Source organism: Eucyclogobius newberryi, unplaced genomic scaffold (assembly GCF_026437365.1).
Source record: "Eucyclogobius newberryi isolate DKJ021-1_F unplaced genomic scaffold, fEucNew1.0.hap1 SCAF_12, whole genome shotgun sequence".
Classification (NCBI taxonomy): domain Eukaryota; kingdom Metazoa; phylum Chordata; class Actinopteri; order Gobiiformes; family Gobiidae; genus Eucyclogobius; species Eucyclogobius newberryi.
In genome coordinates this window covers 20,934,140-20,953,996 of record NW_027315746.1, presented here as the reverse complement: position 1 = coordinate 20,953,996, position 19,857 = coordinate 20,934,140, and the positions used below count along the sequence as shown (strand labels likewise).

At 41.4% G+C, this 19,857-nt stretch overlaps 2 protein-coding genes across 2 annotated transcripts; one reads left to right on the top strand and one right to left on the bottom strand.

Moving 5' to 3' along the window:
• Nucleotides 1-294: 294 nt before the first annotated feature.
• Nucleotides 295-13,799, top strand: yeats2 (YEATS domain containing 2). The gene is made up of 30 exons (XM_072441379.1): nt 295-477; nt 813-917; nt 1,005-1,102; nt 1,203-1,295; nt 1,368-1,601; nt 1,687-1,805; nt 2,339-2,500; nt 3,345-3,456; nt 3,574-3,618; nt 3,684-3,849; nt 3,961-4,161; nt 4,241-4,309; nt 4,820-4,917; nt 5,386-5,574; nt 6,152-6,374; nt 6,460-6,618; nt 6,775-6,896; nt 7,934-8,080; nt 8,148-8,309; nt 9,083-9,440; nt 9,524-9,658; nt 10,115-10,237; nt 10,453-10,585; nt 10,670-10,746; nt 10,843-10,922; nt 11,337-11,541; nt 11,906-12,141; nt 12,264-12,338; nt 12,474-12,547; nt 12,918-13,799. The coding sequence occupies exons 2-30, from the start codon at nt 818-820 to the stop codon at nt 13,024-13,026; spliced, it is 4,104 nt and encodes a 1,367-aa protein (XP_072297480.1). The 5' UTR covers nt 295-477; nt 813-817; the 3' UTR covers nt 13,027-13,799.
• map6d1 (MAP6 domain containing 1) lies at nt 13,373-19,185 on the bottom strand. The gene is made up of 3 exons (XM_072441415.1): nt 18,563-19,185; nt 18,157-18,424; nt 13,373-14,278 (listed from the first exon to the last, which is right to left on the bottom strand). The coding sequence occupies exons 1-3, from the start codon at nt 19,036-19,038 to the stop codon at nt 14,201-14,203; spliced, it is 822 nt and encodes a 273-aa protein (XP_072297516.1). The 5' UTR covers nt 19,039-19,185; the 3' UTR covers nt 13,373-14,200.
• Between the last annotated feature and the right edge of the window lie 672 nt (nt 19,186-19,857).

The following is a 19,857-nucleotide window of genomic DNA, read 5'->3' as shown; positions in this document are numbered from 1 at the left end:
GTGTTACTGATGGTTTGAACTATTGTGTAAAACAAGCAGGCTATGTATAAAAGATTGAGCAACATAATTTGTGTTGTTTTTAAAGCACACATGGCTCTGTCCAAAGTAGACAGGATTATTATGAGACTGGCACCAGCCTGCCTCGCCCTCTTGCCATAATAAATTAGGATACATTTTAAAAGCATGGCAACAAAGCTGAACACATGTAGAATATATTCTTGTTCGGTTTGCTTTTTGTACACTTGCGACATGCCCAATACCAATCACTTAGCTTTCATCTTTCTGTTGTTGTCTTGTCGGTAGAATAGCGGCTCCTAGTGGAGATTGTACTGAATGGCCTAGCTAGCTTAAACCACTGGAGACTTAGCATTATGATTTTGTAAGATTTTAACATTCGCCGTCTACAGTGAGCTCCTGATCAATTAAAACTCAATTATTGTGAAGCAGTGCTGCTTCCAGTGGAGAAACACACCGTGAGTATGATTGTATTTCTACAACAAAAACTGCAGAAATGTCTGTTCTGAATGCTAACATTAGCTCACGCTAGCTTAAAGCAACACCACGTTAGCGGTGTGTTTATACGCTCTCAACGGTTGTGCATTATTGCAAATTGATTTGTCCAAATTGTCAAAATGCAATCGGAGGGCTCAGGCAAATGACTGATAATCAAATCAAGTGGTTCAAAGTGCACTTCTTCTTTTGTAATCTCCACACGCTAGCTCGAAATAACACTTGTTTATTTATTGTGGACCAGCAGCAGTTTCCCTCCATATAATATGATATGTTCTATGCCCTTATATAAAACCAAGCAGGAATCATGTCAGGGGTGAAAAGGAAAATTGAAGGCAATGATCCTGACTACGAGGACATTTCCCTTGTCCAGAACAATAAGAGAAACAAAGCAGATGAACACAATGGTAAGTGATATTTTGCCATCACCCAGTGCATTGATTAACAAATTCATGATAAAGATGTGTCCAACAAATTCATGATAACACTGGCAGCTCGAGAAGCGACAGTACTAAAGATTGAAAACATCATCAGGGAACAGTTTTCTATGGAAATGAAAAACAAAGAACATGAAATTGAGGTGATAAATCAGGTAAGCATGTATGTAATGGCCTTATTATTGTTGTGTCTAGCAATAACATTACAGATTTGATCCAATATTTTAGCTCTAATGTAATTGTATTCGTTTGCAGAGGCTTCATGAAGCTAGGAGGATGATGGACAAGCTTAGAGCATGCATAGTGGCAAACTACTATGCGAGTGCTGGTTTATCTAAGAACCCTGAAGTGAGTGTTTTGCAACTGTAACTCCCTAACATGTACTGTGCAATATATGCTGACATTTCTTCTGTATCATAGCAAACCACAAAGAGTGACCCCGCCGTACTGAATCATCCTGCTATCAAAAAGTTTTTAGAATCCCCGTCCAGGTCCTCATCTCCTCTTAACCAAGATTCGGAGACTCCTTCTCTAGGCCAGTCCGAGTCCGAGTCCCTCTCTCAGCAAGGTGAGGGAGGTGAAAAGGACGGAGATCTTGCCTGGAGAGATGATGGCAGCAGACTGGAGCGTAGACCTGGACGAAACACTGGCAAGGTTGGGTCAGAAGACACAGAATAGAGTTGGAAGGATTGCTTAAAATGCTAAACAAATGATTACCTTATTCATTATGTTTTGGTAGGATACTTTTGGAGTGCCTTCATGTATTGGTGCGGAACCAAGAGTGACCTTCCACACTACAGGAGATGAGGCTTCTAGACTTTATGTGAAGAAGACAATTGTAGTGGGCAATGTATCAAAGTAAGTCAACTTTTAATCATGTAAAGCTGATACCTCTTATTACGGTTGTATAATCAGTAGAATATTCTTAGCTGACACAGCATTCATATATATATTTTTTTTTATTCAATTATAGTTGACAAGATATTGAGTATGTTTAGGATTTCATACAAGTTTTCTTTTGATGAGCATGAGTCCTGACAAGGTGACACATGATTTGACTTGCTTCATGTTCAGACTTGATACATGTTTAAATGCCTTCAAATATGTTTTTCCTCTATAGTTTGGCCTGACGCTTCGGGTGAATTGAGTATCTTGTACACTGAGATCTTTTGTTCTTGATTTATTTTTTGTTCTTTTCCCTTTCTTTTTCCGGGAATCTACCCGTATGTGTTATAGGGCAGAGTTCTTGGAAACACAAATCACACATGTAGCTGTATGTCATCTGTGACATGTTATTAGTAAAACAACCAAACTGACATTTTGCAACAAAATGAAACAAATCTTTATAGTATTTTGATTTGGACAGTGTGTAACCATTTATTTTATTTCAGGTACATTCCTCCAGATAAGAGAGAGGAGAACGACCAGTCGACCCATAAGTGGATGGTGTATGTCAGAGGCTCCAGAAGAGAACCTAGTATTGACCATTTTGTGAAAAAAGTCTGGTTCTTCCTTCATCCTAGTTACAAGCCCAATGACCTTGTGGAAGTCAGGTTTGATTATTTCTACTTTTTGCATAAGACGCAATCCCCCCCAAAAAAAAGATCTGTTTATGACGAGACATGTTTACTATTACTTTGACAGTAGCTTGCGCCACCTCTTTTTCAAGCATGAGCGGTCATGCCAAAGGCTGCATGGAAGTCAGATTGAAAGGCATTCAGTTATGCAACACGGGTTAGAACTTTCCAGACTTTTAGCTAAAAAAACAAAAACAACACAGTCATAGAGGTCATCTACTGCCCTCTTTTGGATATGCTCTAATTATCTAACAGCAGTCCTCATCCTGAGCCCTTTCCTCCTGAATATTTTAGATGACAAAAATGGCAGGACCTGGCTTTTTTGTAGCTATATTGAAGCTGATTTGAAAAATAAATTTGTTTATTTTAATTTTTATTAACCTTTGATTTTACCAGGTAAGAAAACCATTGAGATCAAATCCTCTTTTACAAGGATGAGCTGAGGCAAAAGGAAAGACACGACAGCACACAAATCATAAAAACCTTTCCACCAATAAGACATTAAGAACAAATAAAACAGAGCTTGCATTTAAAAGTACAGACAGTCATTAGAAGACAAAAAAACCCAATTGAACCCTGCACTCTGTTTGAAAGGCGTTCCCAGGGGGCACCAACGGGCTGTATGTATCGTGTGAGCGCAGGGCCTAATGAAGCTCCGCCCTCTACACAAGGGTGCACAAGTATGAGCGGGAACAATTACACCAAGATTAAAAACTAAATCATCCAATGCGTGAACCTTCTGGCACAATCATGGCTACAAGTGAGAGGAGTGTGAGATGTGGGAAAGATGATGTTATACTCATGTTATGTCTCTTTGTAGTGAACCTCCATTTCATTTGACACGTCGCGGTTGGGGTGAATTTCCTGTGAGGATCCAGATTCACTTCAAAGATCCTCGTAACAAACGTATTGACATCATACACCAGTTAAAAGTAGGTTTTTAATTAATCACATGAGAATCACACATTTTAACAGATCAAATAATGTTGTATTGATGTATGTACTTCAATTAAGTTATGCCTGACTCAGCCTCTCTTTATATTCTGTAGCTGGACCGAACCTACACTGGTCTTCAGACTTTAGGAGCAGAAACTGTAGGTTGTCAACATGAAGACACATTATTTCCTGTTTTATTGATATTATTCTCTGCTTGATGCAGGTGGTTGATGTGGAGCTTCATCGGGATTCTCTTGGGGAGGACTTTATTCCTCAACCTTCATCATCCAAGATGGCTCCCAGAGCATCAAGCCCCATCTCCAGAACATCCCTGACCCCAACACACGGACCCTCAAGCTCCCCCATTCCACATGAACTCTCTGAGAAAGGTAGAGAAAATCTTGCTTTAACTTTTTCTTTGTGGATTGAATCATTTTCTTGTACGGTTCACATTACGGTACATGTGTTTGAAACATTTTGACAAATGTCATTTTAATTAGGCTTTAATCTTGCTGCTGGAGAACGCACTCCAACACGACCTAAAACCAGTGAGAGGGTCACTCTGGGTCCTCAGTGTACCTCTGCCTTTCAACCAATCACAACCAGCTGTAAAATTGTCCCTCAAGGACAGCCACCCAGCCCCGCCGAGTCCCCAGGAAAGTTGTTTCAACCAATCACAATGAGTTGTAAAATAGTGTCAGGTAAGAGTGGATTATTTCAACAGTGGTTCGGATTAATATATATGTGATTTATACATTTAAAATAAATTTTCTTCATCAGGTTCCCCAATCTCTACTCCAAGCCACTCACCACTACCTCGCACACCCACGGCATCCACCCCTGTCCACAGTAAGTATCACTCAGTATCACTCAGTTAAACACACATTTTATTCACTATTACCGGTATCTTCTTTTGTGGACATTCTTCAGCTTTTACTTCAAAACAACACCTTGATCTGAGCTCTTGCATTTTAAAAGTGAACAAGAATCACAACACTTTCTTTAATGTTTTTGGTCCGTTACATAAGGAGAAGCCATCAGTAACAACCTTTCAATCCAGGATTCTGTATTTACTTTATTTTCTAGTTTCATTTCATTAGTCATATTTACCCACCCGGTCCCTCCCACACATTCCCACAGCACAAAAGAAAAAAGTGCTTTCAAGTGCGTTTCATAAAGCTGGATTGATGTGGGTGTGTCATCCCAAAACCATCACAGTATTTTGTTCTGACGTTTTTCCAAGTACCACTGAGAGTAATGCCCTTCAATCCACTAATTACTCAAAGTGTCCCTTAATTTTAAATTCCAACTTGAACTTGAACTGTACCATAGCTCATGTTTGTGCAATTTTGTCTACAGCCTCCACAGGAAGTCCTTCGTCCAAATCAGTTACTCAGGGAGCTCGATCTCCTGGACCCAAAGTTCACACTGGCACCTTGCTTTCTTCAGGGGTAAAGGTGAGGTCCACACTAATGAAGAAACCCACAGCCTTTGTACCTCTGAGAAACTGTAGTATAATTAGATCGGAGAGTGTCATTTTTAGCTCATGTGCCGGTGCATTGGCAGTGGATTTAAATAGGGCATCCTTCTGTTCATGTGGAGCGAGCGGGAGGTTTCAGTCCTCAGTTCACTTTGAGACATGACTTTGCCACTTTAAAGACATTTAACATGAATACATTTCAAAACCTGACATATTCTTTTATTTATTTCTCTAGTCTTGTTGGAAGCAGATGAAACTGTAAAAAATTTCATAAATAAGATATTCTGTTTTACGATTAGCTATGCGTCTACGTTTCTCTGATCTTATCCTGTTGAGACATGGATCGTTTCTCATTTCAAAATTCACTTGTTATGTGTTTTATAATTCATGCATTCGAATGGAATTTGAACTGATCGTGTTTTGAACTCGCTGTGTTCATGTGCAGGTCATCATAAAGCAGGAGCCTGGGGAAGTCTCCACTCAGCAGCAGCAGCAGATGGTCTCCACGGCAACCAGCCCGCAGCAACAGCAGCAGTCGCCTGCTCCAGCAGCCCACCAGCTCGTGGCTGTGAAAGGAGGTCACATGATATCTATGTCAGCACCGAAACAACCAGGAGGGACAACCACTTGCAAGGTCTGAATTTGAGATGGAAATTCAAATTATTATGATCTGTAATGTTGAGCCTTATCTTTATTGTTGTTAAGGATGTGTATATATAGATATTCATCTTTATTGTATTAGTCTAAACAGAGACGATTTTTGTTCAATGTGGACAGGCCCAGATATGTGCGTCCACACTTTTCCATACATACTGTGGAAAAACAACAGTTGACGACAAAGCACCACTGAATGAATGCAGATCAAAGAGCTGTTTTACCGCACTGGCAACCCGTTTATTATGAATAAACCACTCTTAAATAAACCATTACGCTACATTGTCGCTAGCGTTAGCCACTTACCTTATCTTGAGCTGTAAAAAGATCTCCAACACAAGTTTAATAATCAAGTCCATTTGTTGTTTCTTGTGAGATCCATGACTTGTCTGATGATCAGTTGTCAATTAATATGTGCCTGTCAGATAGATTTGACCAACATTCGGACGCAGCCCAGGTCAACATATCACAAATCTGACAGTTAAACTGTAAATTCCAACATAGAACTCCCCTGTCTCTGGCTCAGTGTTAAACTATAGGCGTTCTGTCGTTTCTAGATGATGGGCATCCCTGTAAGCTCCACACTGCAGTCTGCAGTCAAACAGGTGGCTATCAGCAGTGGACAGCTTCTGGTCACCAAAGGCAGCTCTCCAGCCTCTAAAGTGATTGGTGGGAAACAGGTTTTGGCTCAAGGTGTTGCAAAGGCCATTGTCAGTGGATCAGCTGGTCTTTCTGGTCAGCAAGCTGGTGCCAAAGCTACTGGAAGTGGCAAAAGTGGAGGTGGGGATTTACATAACGGTTTTACATATGTGGATTTATAAATCACAATGTTTTCTTTGTAATGACACTTATGTGCCTATTTTAGTTATGGCTACTCTTCAGTTACCTGCCAACAATCTGGCAAATCTGGCAAACCTTCCTCCAGGCACCAAGCTTTATCTCACAACGAACAGCAAAAATCCCTCAGGAAAAGGCAAGCTGCTTCTCATCCCACAAGGCGCTATTCTGCGGGCTTCAAGTTCAGGTTAGATACTTTTCTGGTTCTTTGCTTCTATTTATTATACAATAAAATATGTTTGTGAATATACATATAAAACAGTAAAAACATATTCTGGATTTGATATTGAGAAGACTGAATTGTTTTTCTGTGTTGGAAATATTGGCTCTTTCTGTAATGTAGGTCAGCAGTCTCAAAGCAGCTCGACTGCCAGCTCTGGGGGCGCACAGAGTTCCTCTTCTACTTCTACCACTCTGCCATCCAACCTCTCTTACACATCCTACATCCTTAAACAGACCCCACAGGTGAGATTATATGCTGGTTCAACGCTTTTCTCTGTGATTTTTACACAGAATTATTACTTTTATAAAAGCAGATCGACCTGGCCAGTCTTTTATTTTTTCATAAAATACACTTTACATTCAGTGCCTTTGTAGAAAAGGTTTCAAAGGTCATCTTTGTCTTCTGGACACTTGTTTCGACCGCAATCTGAAAGTCATTTTAACTCTGATGGAAATGGTTTGAGCAGGTTGCATTCACATTCTGCTGAGCTCAAATTGGTCCTGCCCAAAAGAAGGAGTTATAACAAACTTTCCCTGCCCTTTTTTTACAAGTACAATTTCACTCTCGTAGATTATGATGGCTTTGGTCGCTTGGCATGAACCACTTGTGATGAGTGAGCTGCTGCCAGCCAACAATAGGATTTATATGGCCCATTACAGGGCTGTTGGGTTAACAAAGAAGATTTGTTGGGAGGGGGGGATGTAAAATGATCCAAACAAATAGATATATCGGACAGGCTAATGTCATGTGGCTCCGCCCAGTGGGCAGGGTTTACACAGCTCAGAGTATGATAAATAGTTCTCAGACTAGATCCACAGATTGAGAATGATTCTTGGAGTTGAAATGTCTTGTTTGAAAAAAGAAACCCTGTCCGGATTACCACAACTGAATCTTTTTCTACAATCTCATCTCATGCTACAAAATAAAACCTAAACAAGTCAAAAATATAACAGACTAGGCCAGTTTACCAACAGAAATTAAATAATTACCTTGGCAAACAGATCACTTGTCCCTCTGGACCCAACTATCTAGCACTAACATCCAGTGCCTTAATTACAGCTGTTCTATAAGAAATATTGATATACTTTCAACTTTCATGCTTCCATTGCTATTAGGGAATGTTATGAAGTATACAACTTTATATGTAATACATAATAAGTGTCTGACCTTAAAGTGGTTGATTGTTTGAGTATATTTGCTGCTCAAAGGAAATGAGGGTCGGTCTTGTTGGATAAATACACTATTCCTTTGTTCTAAAATTGTTTCTGTTTGTTCCTAGGGTACATTTCTGGTTGGTCAGCCGTCACAGAGCTCAAAGCAGGCCGGAGGGTCTGGTTCTGCAGGTCATTCAGCTTCATCTTCACCAAGTGGTTCTCCACAGGCCATTCGGGTCACAGCTGGACAGAAAGCTGCCATTTTAGCTCAGGTCTGCTCTAAAGTCAAAAATCATTATTGTCTTTCATTATTTTTACATGTATTACTTGTGTTGGCAGGTGGTTGGAGGCTCTCAAGGCACTCAGGTGAAGACAGTTTCAGCCGCAGCGGGTCATTTGTCCAAACCAGGAACAACCACTTTGCGGATGACCGGAGGAGTCATCACTGCTGCCAGCGCCACTCCCAGCTCCAGCACGGCACCAGCAGTCAGCCAACAGCAGGCAAGTTACAATTCATTGCAAAAGACAGTAACAGAAGTTTTAGTCCATTTGGCATAATATAAGGTTACTATTATGGTAGGGAAAATAATCATGTTTTTTCCTTTTTAATCGCATTAAAAAAATTGACACATTGATTTAATTTAGGTTTTGTCTTGCCCAAGGTCACAATAATCTGAGGGACTTGGCACCACCAACCTGTGGGCGAGTGGCTCTGACCACTGACCAGGCTTATGTTAAAGAACTTATGTGTTGGCCTAATTAGAACCCTAAAACATAACCTACTAACTCATTAAATGTTAAAAGTATGCAATGTCTAAATTTACATAATTAAGAAAATTATGTAATTAATCGTGATTAACTGATTTAATGAGGGTCTGTTTTTAATTGCGATGGCTCACAATTAATTTTAGTCAGATTTGCAATTAATTTGGATTAAAAAAAAAAAAGGCTTCCTGTCCCTATTATCCATACATTAGGATGTAAAGAGTGGAGCTGTGTGAGCCTTTTGAATGGACATACCTGCATCCCAATGCCCGATCTTGTCAGCTCTCGGGAGCTAAGCAGGACAGGGCCTTGATAGTACTTGAATGTGAGACCGCTGGAATCCCACAGTGTGGCGGAAGGAAATGCTGTGTCTTTAGGCAAGACACTTCCTTAATATTGCTAATTAAAGTGCTTTGAGTGCCTTGAAGGTGTAAAAGTATTTCATGATATGTTTCATGTAACATACTTTGGTACATTTTATTTGATATTTTTCTGTTTCATCTAAACAGGCATCTGATGGTGGAAAGGCTTCGTCGCATCAGCACTCACTCCTGATGGCAGCAAACCAAGCAGCAGTAATCAGTGCAGCTAAAAATGCCAGCACTGCAATCGGGGGGAACTTGTCAAAGGCTGCAGTGACCACATTGGTCAAAGGCAGCGCGAACTCTGGCGCTAAGAGTGCAGCAGGTTCAGCTGGTGTAGGAGCAGCCGCTAAAGGCATGACTAATGCGACTGTTGTGAGTAAAAGCACCGGGACAGGGGCAGTGGTCAGTGTGCCCAAAAGCAACAGTGCGTCACTCATCACTGCAGCATCATTACTGAGTGGGCCGGCAGCAGGGGCAGGAAAATCCACGGCTACTCTCTCAGGTGCACAAAGAAAAGTCTTGAATTACATTTTCAAGTGCATGCTTCAAGGATGCTAACATGAATCTGTTATCTGTTTTGTTTAGGTATGTTGAAGATTCATGCTAGTGGTTCTGGCTCCCAACCAACGTTGCTGACTATCCCAGCCAACCAGCTCAAGCAGCTGGGTGTGGGCCCAGGGTCTGCAGCCCTTCAGACATTACTTATGCCTGTAGGCAAAGGTAAAGGTCATTGAACTCACATGAGCTATAACCACAGTTCTATGTGTGTGTATATATACTAGCATAAATCAAAGATAGTATATGTATTGTCCTGCATCTAAGTGGATAGAATGAAATGAAATAAGGGCAGATGCACACAAGGTCAAACAAAGCACGAGGCAGATATAGGTCCTGCCTTTGATAGTTTTGGATTACACAATAGTGTGGAGCAGTAAGGGCCCATAATATCATCGACTAGTGTTTCAAGTGGAGTTTGTTCCCTTTTTCTTCTTCTGAGGAACATCTGCGCACATGATGTAGTAACAGTTGTGAGTAATCGTGGATCCGCAGTTCGATTGGTCTAGTAATGTAAGCCCACCCTAAGCTTCCTAATTGCTCGCTCAGGTGTTCTATTAGTGTTATTGATGGAGAATTGAGCCATCGTGTACTTTGTGTGTGTTTCCTATGTGCATTTAGTACTATACAAAGGCCCAGTGTCCAGTTGTTCTTCCCCGTCCTCCGTCTTGTCTGGAGCGGCGGGAGGCTCCCAAAGCCCTGCCATCCAGGTGCCTCCCTCCCTTGCCCTGCCTCTGGCACAAGGTGAGCGGGGTCAATCCCTACTGCACCCCGCCTTATTGCATCAGCTTTCATTTTATTTTAGAATTCAATTTATTATAGAAAATTCTGGCACTCATCTCTAATTTCTTAATTTATGACATTCTTAACTGTTCTTAGAAGGAACCAACTTATTGCTGGTTTTACAGACTTCAAGTATACTTTGTATCTCTTATATTTTTGTTTATATGTCTTTGCAGTCAAAACTGAACCTGGCGCAGGCTCTGCTGGTCCACCCACACCTGTCACCTCTTCTCTGCAAATGCCCGTCGCTGCACCTTCAACTGCCGTCAAACAAGAGCAAGGGCTGGAAACCCCACACAACCTCATTGAGTAAGATGTTTTAGTTTTCTAATATAGACCTTGCAATCTCAACCAGGCAGCTATAACAACATTTTAATGTTTTTTCTTCTATAGTACGGAGCACATTGAGACCATGATGCAGCTTCTGACTGCTATTGTGAAGAGGTTTCCTCTTATTGTACCAAATAAAAGTAAGTCAGATTTCAGTACAATGAAGACATGCCTCCATTTATTTTGTCAAAAGAAAATGTGTACCGTATCCTATCATTTCTCAATTTTAATTTCAGCTGAAGACTCCCATCCATTCTGCGCCTCCTCTAATGAGCAGTATTACTCCTGGAATATTGGCAAGCGCCGAGCTTCAGAGGTACTGTGCCAACTCTTACTGTACTTGTGCCTTGACTCTTGTAATGTCACATTACTCATACTGCTGAAAATGCAAAAGATCACTTACTCACAGTAGGTATTTGTAACATGTCTGATAAAGTGCATTGTTGGCACTTTTTTGTTTGGTGTGATCTGTTTTCATGCTCTGTGCTGCAGTTTGTGCTTACCTCATGTCTTCCTGGCGTATTTGTGCCTGTGCCTTTATCTCCCTAATGCCTTCATCAATACGTTGTAAAAACTAACCATCACTTTGCTGTCATCTTTTCCAATGGCTCTCATGTCATGTTATTTATCTCTGGAGAATGTATTCCAGCACAGCAGAAGCATTATATAGCTTCACAAACTCCATACTGGGCTGACTTATTTTGACAGTTAACACACTTTTGCCCCTCAGCTTCAGCGAGCGGTTGCTGTAAAGCGCGTTGTCCAGGACGTGTTGGACCGCTCTCCGCGCCTCCAGGCTCTGACTCCTCCCAAAACCAGAGACGTGGTGCAGTGGTGTCGACAGAGGGGCTACACACCACCTGACCCCGAGCCCCAGCGCAAGAACGATGACGAGTCCATCGAGGACATCCTCACGCAGATCGACAGTGAGCCAGGTGAGCCACTTCTGCAAGAGAGTTGGAATAAACTCTGCACTCTGTAATTTTCACCGTACTCAGTTTTTTGTCATTTAAAGAACTATATTTTTTGCTTTCCCCTTTCATGTCATGTGTGGGTTTAGTGCTGCTACGTTTCTATAATGCATTAGCAATCCATTAACGTATAAGGCTAAAGAGCACGTAGCCTCCATTAGGTTCCCATTACTTCTATCCTGTGTCTAGTAAAATGTTATTCCCAAAACACTTCAGCATAACCCTCTTTAGTAATACTCGACCTTAGCCTTTTTATTTTGCTACTCCTGAGCAAATGTTCTCTGCTCAATGTCAGTTGTTGTGTAACAATGGTGTGGCGGCCCCCCAGAATGCCCTTCGACCCTGTGCGGTTCAGAGGAGCTGCTGCAGCGGCTGGAGCAGATGCAGGCGGTGCTGAAGACGGAGCCGGAGGAAGTGCATGACGAGATTGTGGACATCATCGCCATAACACCTCCGTGTCACAAGCTCAAGGTCAAAGAGGAGGAGCAGGAGGCTGACTCGGAGCCCAAGTTCTTTCTGGGACCCAGCGCCTCGGACCAGTTTGTCTGTGAAACGGCTCAGCAGGTTGGAATGAACCGCATTACAGTTTGTGCAAGATAATGACCGGATTTTGGGAAGCTTCTAAATTTGATGAAAGCTGCTGTCATCACTTTTATGTCAGAGTCTTTGTTTTTCATTTGTTGCAGATTGGAGTGAGCTTCCAGCCGGTGGAGGTCGACAAAAATGTGTTTGCACCAGTAATTGAAGCCATGATTTTGAAGGTTAGTCCTAGGACTGTCGGAACAAACATGTCTCATCTTATTTCTGTTTACTAAAGGCAAAATGCTTTTGACGTATTCCTTAAGCTTTACTCTTTGGTTTGGAGGAGAGTGTTCTGACAATTCTTGCTCTTACAGGCGACAGAGCAGTTTTCAAGTGACGTTTTAAGAGAAGCTTTGGCTGTGGCCTGTGCCAAATCTTCTCAAAACAGGTGAGGCAGTATTTTCGGGCCTTTTCAAGTTTTTGTCTTTTGTAAAATAGTGTTTCTTATGAAAAAAGCCAAAGTGATGCATTTAAAAGCCTTTAGTGGTACAAAGAAGAAGCTTTTTCATTTTTAAATTTAAATTAATTTAATATTGCACTTAGCTGAAATCTGATTTGTTATGAAGACACATACTATGGAACATTCCAGGAAAAGCAATAACATCTCCTTCGTAACAAACAGGGACATACTGAATATTTTAATTAGAAACAAAAGTTAACAGCTTTGTCATACTTTTTCCCTCCTTTTCATAAAATGGTTTGTCCTCCTGTAAAAAGATATATTACAGTCTTTATTGTTTTTTTGTATTTTTTCCCAGGACTCCCAGAGAAATCACAGCCATGAACGTCCACCAGGCGCTCGGCAACATCCCCACATGCGACTTCCTCTCGAACACACACATGGGCTTTCTCATGAAGAACAATTAATGCAACTAGAATCACGACAGTTGAATGGCTCACTTTGGACCAAACCTTCCACTAACCTCACTGATACTCTTGGTGAAACATTGAACTCATGTGAGATACGTTTCCTACAAAAGCATATTTTGAGATGTGTTTTTGTTTACATTTATTACAGTATTTAACATCACTCACTCTCAGACAAAGCCATTGAGCTTTGAAGCTTAAATTACTTGTATGCAACTCAATTATGACACGACCTCTCTTGCCTGAATGCTCAACCAGAAATGTTAAAACTGAATAAAAAGACCAGACGCAAGTGACGGGGGCTTGCATCAAAATCTGTAAAGCCTCAATCATGTGCTTTTTGAATAATAATAACACAATAACTTCTGACCCACTGCTGAAATACTGTTGAAGAGACTCACAAGGAAAATATTTATTTTGTTAAGAGCCTGGACTAGTGCCAGCTGAAAGTGCTTTTAAATGTTCAAATGACCTTAATGTATTTATCATGAGTCGCACAATGTTTAATCGATTTGAAATGGAAGGCATTTATTTTTATCTATGGACTGCAATGATGCAACAGTATGAATTTGTGTGGATGTCGTCACCACTGTGAATACTTTGTGTATTTAATTAAGTGAATGTGTTGGGTCATGTGATGTTGATGAGTGATTATCTGCTCTGAATGAGTTTGAGGTTTTGTCTATTCTGAAGATGCTCAATTGTTGTTTCATTTTTAGTGCAAACCAAAAATATAACTAATATTCTTGTAATAAATGAAAATAACCTGATAACCAGATCCCCATTTTGTTTTTTCTAATGGCACCAGTAGTTGAAATTGTAAAAGGGAATACTTTATTGAGATTTAGAAGACACATATTCATTACATTGTACAAAAAAGACTAACTTAACATTTTCATTTGTGTGCTTTAGACAAACTTGCTGTTGAGAATTTAACTAGAATTTCAAGCATTACGAGCAACATCAAAATAATACATCCTGACACAAAACGTATGTATACTTCCAGCTGTTCAGAATAAAATAACTTTAGAGCTGCATTCCAACTAATTTACAAGTAGCAAAATGTATAACTATAGGAGTCATGCGTATTCTTATCCATTCTCCAACCCAATCCTTGCATAGTTTCTTCTGTCCTGGAATGAATTTAAATAAAACCTCTTGCTTTGTCACACTGTCAGATGTTGAAGACCCTGGATCCACTCTGAAAGATTGCATTGGGGTTGGGGGGCAGTTTGGTCCTCACCAAATGTTCCTGCAGAAAGAAGAAATCACAGATGAAGGGCAGGGCGGCGGGCTGTGGAGGAATGGTGTAACAAGAGGAGACTGGTCAGACTGCGCCGTCAGAGAGAATCGTGTTCACTGTCAGGGAAGAGACACACAAATGGATTGCTTTATGCTCGCTTACTGCTGCTCTGCTGCTCTGCTGATGGCAGATCTTCTCAAAACCCCTACAAGAATCATGCTGAGCTACACTGCGCCTTGGAAAAAGCACACACAAAGTTGTGCAGGACTGTGCTGCCCGGTGTCCGAAAGGTTAAAGTGCCGCACACATGCCAGGCTCCAAGTGCAGCCGGCTGCTGTGTCGAGAGTTCGATTCCCGACTCCGAACATTTACTGCATGTCCTCCCTTCTCTCATCCCCCTTTCACGCTCATCTGTCCTGTCCAAAAATATTTTTTTTCAAACATGTGGGACCAAATACTAGTACTAAAAGTATTTGTTACCTGGAACTTTCCACATTTTGTCACGTCACAACCACAAATTTAAACATATTTATTGCATTTTTTTGTAAAAGAGCAATACAAAGCTCCACACAATTGTAAAGTGGAAAGAAAAGTATACATGAGTTTCAGATTATTTTTTTTTATTAAAAAGTGCAGCGTACACTATCAATACATACACAAAAGTAAATCTGCATAAATACCCAAATAATAAGGCACAGTTTTGTTGAAATTGCTACTTTTGTATTTATAGCACGACGTGGCTAACATTGTAAGTAATTGTAGCTAGATATTGTATTCATTTATTGAGACAGGGACAGCTGATAATATACATTAAACTTGACAGGAGATGCACCAGGTTGAAGCTCAAGTGCTCTAGTCGTCCCTGGACAGGCTGATGTTATTAAGTCCCACTGAGATGTAGCATCTCTTATTCAGGGGAGGAGCCTACTGCTATAAACCTTATGGTGCACATTTTAATGTACCTTGAATTAAATCTGCGTCTATGGAAAAAAAATCGCAAACTATCGCCAACTTTTTTTTCCCCTTTTTTCTGTCAGTGAACATCACAAACATTACAAGAGCCAGCATGGAAAAATGATAAAATGAGCATATTTACACAGTGACCATTACAGATGTTCATTAATATGCACTGTCCCTATCCAATCAATGAAAAACACTTCACGTCAAATATTGATGTTCAGGAAAGCTCAGTGATCATTAATTAATTACTATAAATCTACTCTTTACAGTGCATTCATTTCGAGACAAGCCGTTTTCCTAAATCCTATGTGACAATGTTTATTCTTATTCTACTAGTGGTTGTTTAATTTGTATTCTTCCAATGACATTAATGAGCTTCAGTGTTAAAATGAGGCCAGGCTATTTCCGATGACTTGCACATGTCTGCTGCTGAGCGTGGAGACACCTCTTTCGAGAAGGTAGGTGCAGTGTCCCTGTGCTTCTACACATGAGACTGCAGCTCCGTGGGTGGTGAGCACACAGATGTTGGTGTATGTGAGAATGAACCTGCTCACCCCTTCTCCCTCGCCCTCCTATTCCATCCTCCTCACACTACAACACAGCTTCAGCACCAAAAAGACTGCAACCGTGTGCAACAAGGCTCTTAAACAGATAATCCATCACACGCTGCACTCTTGCCCCCACTTTCCTTGCGCTGAGGTTTTCTTATCCTCGCTTATCTACAGTATATTCACTTCGTACTCAACCTTCGCTTCTGGCAGGAGACATGATGTGAGGGTGCATATTAAATGAAAAGATTGCATTTTGTCTGTGAGTTGGGTCTCCTCTCCACAGATCTGGCCTGTAACTTGGCCAGGAAGCACCACCTGTTTATCTCCAGTCAAAGCAATAACACCTCCACAGAGACACGAAGGTGGAAAAGTGTCCTGCTCATTAAACAAATTAATGAGCAATGTGCAGTTCTGGAAGCTTTGTGGGAGATCATCTTTAACCAGCGACTGCCCCACAGTAGAACCAGGCCTTCATCTACCACAGGGCAGAGATCCAAGAGAGAGAGAGACATCCTGCTTTATGTGGATACAACAAGTGAAGCAAAGGAAACACTGTGAACTTGAGCTTGTTCTGTCCCCCGAGCCTGCCTAAAGCTTGTTACAGTATGTCGTCCCAGCCACTGTGAGCTGCTGCTTTTTACTCCACAAAATATAATCTCACCGTGTTCCAATTCAAAAGTTAAATATCTTTGCCCGGGGGACCAGAGTCTTAAATCACAGGGGAATAACAAAATCTGGAAAAGCTGCAGAGGAAGACTTTCCCGCATGCTAAACATGTTTCCCATCCAGTGGCTTTGTGTTGCTCATCCTCAGCACACTGCGGATTCCACAGCACCGTACGTCTCTCTGCTGGAGTCGCCCGCGTGTGCAGTGCGTTCAGTGATGTCAGACAGTTCAAGTCACCGGGGGAGTTTAAAGCATGATCAAACCAACGCCGGTAAAAAAAAAAAAACTGTGGAAATGATGAGGCGTAAATGAGAATTTTTTTGTTGCAGTATGTTGGCAACAACTGGTTTCATTTTGGTACATAAAAATAGCAATTCAATTATTTGTCCCTAAATATCCACTGTTTTCTGCTCAATTTGTTCGAGCAGTCTGGAAGGAGATGTGTGATATCATTGTGTCATGCCCATAGTACAAATGCCAGCAAAGATACTTCTGCCAGGGATGCAAACTTGCACAACTTAGGACCTTACTATTACATTTGATAATCTTATACTATATATATGTTGTAGACATGTATGTCAATGCGTAGGAAAGACAGTAACTCTGCTCCTTAACTTACTTTTATAGCAGCAGTATAACTTACTTTACTTATATTTGAATTGACATTACAATCTTGTGCTCAAATGACTCAAATTGGGCCAGTGTACATGGCTCACTTTGACCTCCATCTTCCCTACTGGGTCAGGACACCAAGCGTTTTAACAGAGCACCTTCATTACTCGGTACATTATGCAAATAACCAGGAGCGCCACTTTCTACACTGCAATGCGTTAATTACTTATTTTTTCCCCCTGAACATCCTGCTAAGCTCAGAGTCAGGCCAGTGGAGCCAACAAATAACACATCTCTACTAAAGCACATCAAATTACTGAGTCCAGAGCACGGTCTTTGCACAGATGGCACAGAATGGAGGGCGGCACACAAGAGAGGTCGGGGAATAAAGGTTATAATCTAAACCAACCTGGTGAGTTGAGGGCAAATCCTGTCACCAATCAATTTAGATTGAAACCTCTGAGAACATACTGCTGTCCTGTTTTATCAGCTATAAAGGGACAAAAACCGTTCTAAGCAAGTGTACATGGGAAGGGATAAATTAAGGGGGTTCATCAGCAGTTTATCTGGGATAAAAATATCAACCAAGTATTCAATTTGTTTTGCATACCATGCAGGATACAAAAGGTATTTGTTTAGCAATACATATTTCAGTTTTGAATGTCCTAAAGATGGATGTGTTTGAAATGTGTACTGTAAACAGAATCCTGATATAATATTAATATATAAAGAGCAAATACATTTTAGTTCAGTATGATTTATTTCAAATTACGGTAAGCAGCTAAATAAAATGGATACAGATAGGCGTACTTAGTTTAATGTCATTCATTTGGAATAATAGAGGTCCTCTGTGGCAGATTGACTCGCATAACCACTATTCTAGGTCAAAGACTTGAGAGAGGCACCAGCAGATTATTCCCAAACTAACACTTGGTCCATGGCCCGTTTTATACAGCTGGGTCACTTGAAACCACTTTTGCTGCATCACTGTTTCTGTGAATTTCAAGAGAATATTCTAAAAAAAGTAGGCCTTAATCAGAACCAAACACAAGTATAAATGAGTGATCAGAGATGAGAAGCTCATTTCATCAAACTCACCTCTCCCTCTGGCAGAATACTGTGCTGGGTGCTGGAGGGACTGTGGGTTGGAGCAGATTGCACAGGGACAGTCTGTACATTAGAGGAGGCAGAGGGGATTGCACTGTCATGGGACGGTCCTGCAGACCTGTCCCCACTGTAGGCCGCCTGGTAGCTGGTCTCAGGAGTCACATGGGATGCTTCTGTCCCAGGTGTAGCACACTGAATAGGGAGGCTTTTTCTGCTGCTTTTAGCCGGCTTCGCTCCTGGCCAGGGCCTAAACTCTTGTCTGGAAAGAAAAAAAAAAGAATATCATATATAATACATAACTGCACAGTCCTATTAAATATTATTCCATGCAAAGAAACGGTTTACGCCCTGGCTGCAAACTTTGATTGCTCTCTACACTATCAAAGGCTATACCCACCTGTATGAACTGGTTGGGCTCGGTTCGGTGCTCTGCCCCGGGACTCTCTCTCCTCTGTTCCCTCGGTGAGGGCTTTCAGAACTAGTCCCGTTACCGATCCAGGGGAAGTTGTCCTTTCTGGGGATGGGCCACGGCTTGTAATCCTGCTTGTATTGAGATTGAGTTACAGATGGGAAAGGCACATCGGGCGGGCGGTGTTCCTCACGAGGTTTGTAACTTGGCTCCCTCTGCGTCCTGAACGAGCCCCGGGGTGTCCGGGCATCCGCGCGCGCTGCAGCGGAGGCGCGTGGAGGGTTGGAGTAGTCATTGGCCGGTGCGCGCTCGGACGCAGAAACCTGTTTGGTGACAGAGCGCACTTCGTGCTCGGTAATGTCCGAGTAGTTTTGAATGGTCAGTGGAACTGACAAGTCCGACTTATCGAACTGGTTCCAGAAGCGAGCCAAGCAGCACACTCTGCTGATGCACGGCCACGCCATCCTCGTGCTTAAAAGCAAAACATTAAAGAAACAACCGAGAAGAGGAGCACTTACATGGAGTCGACTGGAGTAAGAACTCCAGTCTCTGCCCAAGAGTCCACATCAGCGGCAGCAGAAGAGTGTGTCAGCAGCAAAAGCGCTCTGCCATGGACACTATCCTCCTCACGTGGTCTGTGACAGCGCGCATCTCTGCAGGGACGAGTACAGAACCACAGAACCCAGTACAGCAGTACCAGGTAAACAGAGGAGACGGATCAGTTTCATTAGCCTACTCAAGTTGTCAACATTTTTAATATAATTGTCTATATATAAAATATATATATATAAAAGTCTATATCTCATTCCAGATATGAGTTCAGTAAAAGTGTGTTAGGCCACTCTCATTCTTGGTGACAAAAGCGTAACCATACGAAATTGATTTAATGTGTTCTTAAATAAAGTGTATATTTATGTATGTACAGTGAGGAAAATGAGAATTTGAACAACCTGTGATTTTGCCACTTAGAAATTATGGGGGGGTTTGAAATATCCATCGCAGGTCCATTAACACTGTGAGAGACAGAATATTCAAAAAATGATAATCCAGAAATCCAGTTATTGCTATATAGTTGTAGTCATCTGAACTTGGAATGAAAAAGGGACAAAAGGGAAACAGAGAAGGAAGGATGTTTCTATCCCTTATGACTCGGGACTGTCGGAAAAATTGCAAAGAATTTTTAGACAACACAAAATCCCTATTTATCTTAAACCAGGTAACACTTTAAGACAAAAACTGGTTTACCCTAAGGACAAGATGCCGATACAAAAACAGCAACGTAG

Excerpts from the sequence above, each read along its gene's own strand:
- map6d1 (XM_072441415.1), bottom strand. The coding sequence starts at position 19,038 with ATGGCGTGGCCGTGCATCAGCAGAGTGTGCTGCTTGGCTCGCTTCTGG. Across the intron at positions 18,425-18,562 it reads AGCCCAACCAGTTCATACAG|ACAAGAGTTTAGGCCCTGGC; the intron begins GTGGGTATAGCC and ends TTTTCTTTCCAG. Across the intron at positions 14,279-18,156 it reads GTATTCTGCCAGAGGGAGAG|GAACATTTGGTGAGGACCAA; the intron begins GTGAGTTTGATG and ends TTCTTTCTGCAG.
- yeats2 (XM_072441379.1), top strand. The coding sequence starts at position 818 with ATGTCAGGGGTGAAAAGGAAAATTGAAGGCAATGATCCTGACTACGAG. Across the intron at positions 6,897-7,933 it reads TCCTTAAACAGACCCCACAG|GGTACATTTCTGGTTGGTCA; the intron begins GTGAGATTATAT and ends GTTTGTTCCTAG. Across the intron at positions 8,081-8,147 it reads AAGCTGCCATTTTAGCTCAG|GTGGTTGGAGGCTCTCAAGG; the intron begins GTCTGCTCTAAA and ends TTGTGTTGGCAG.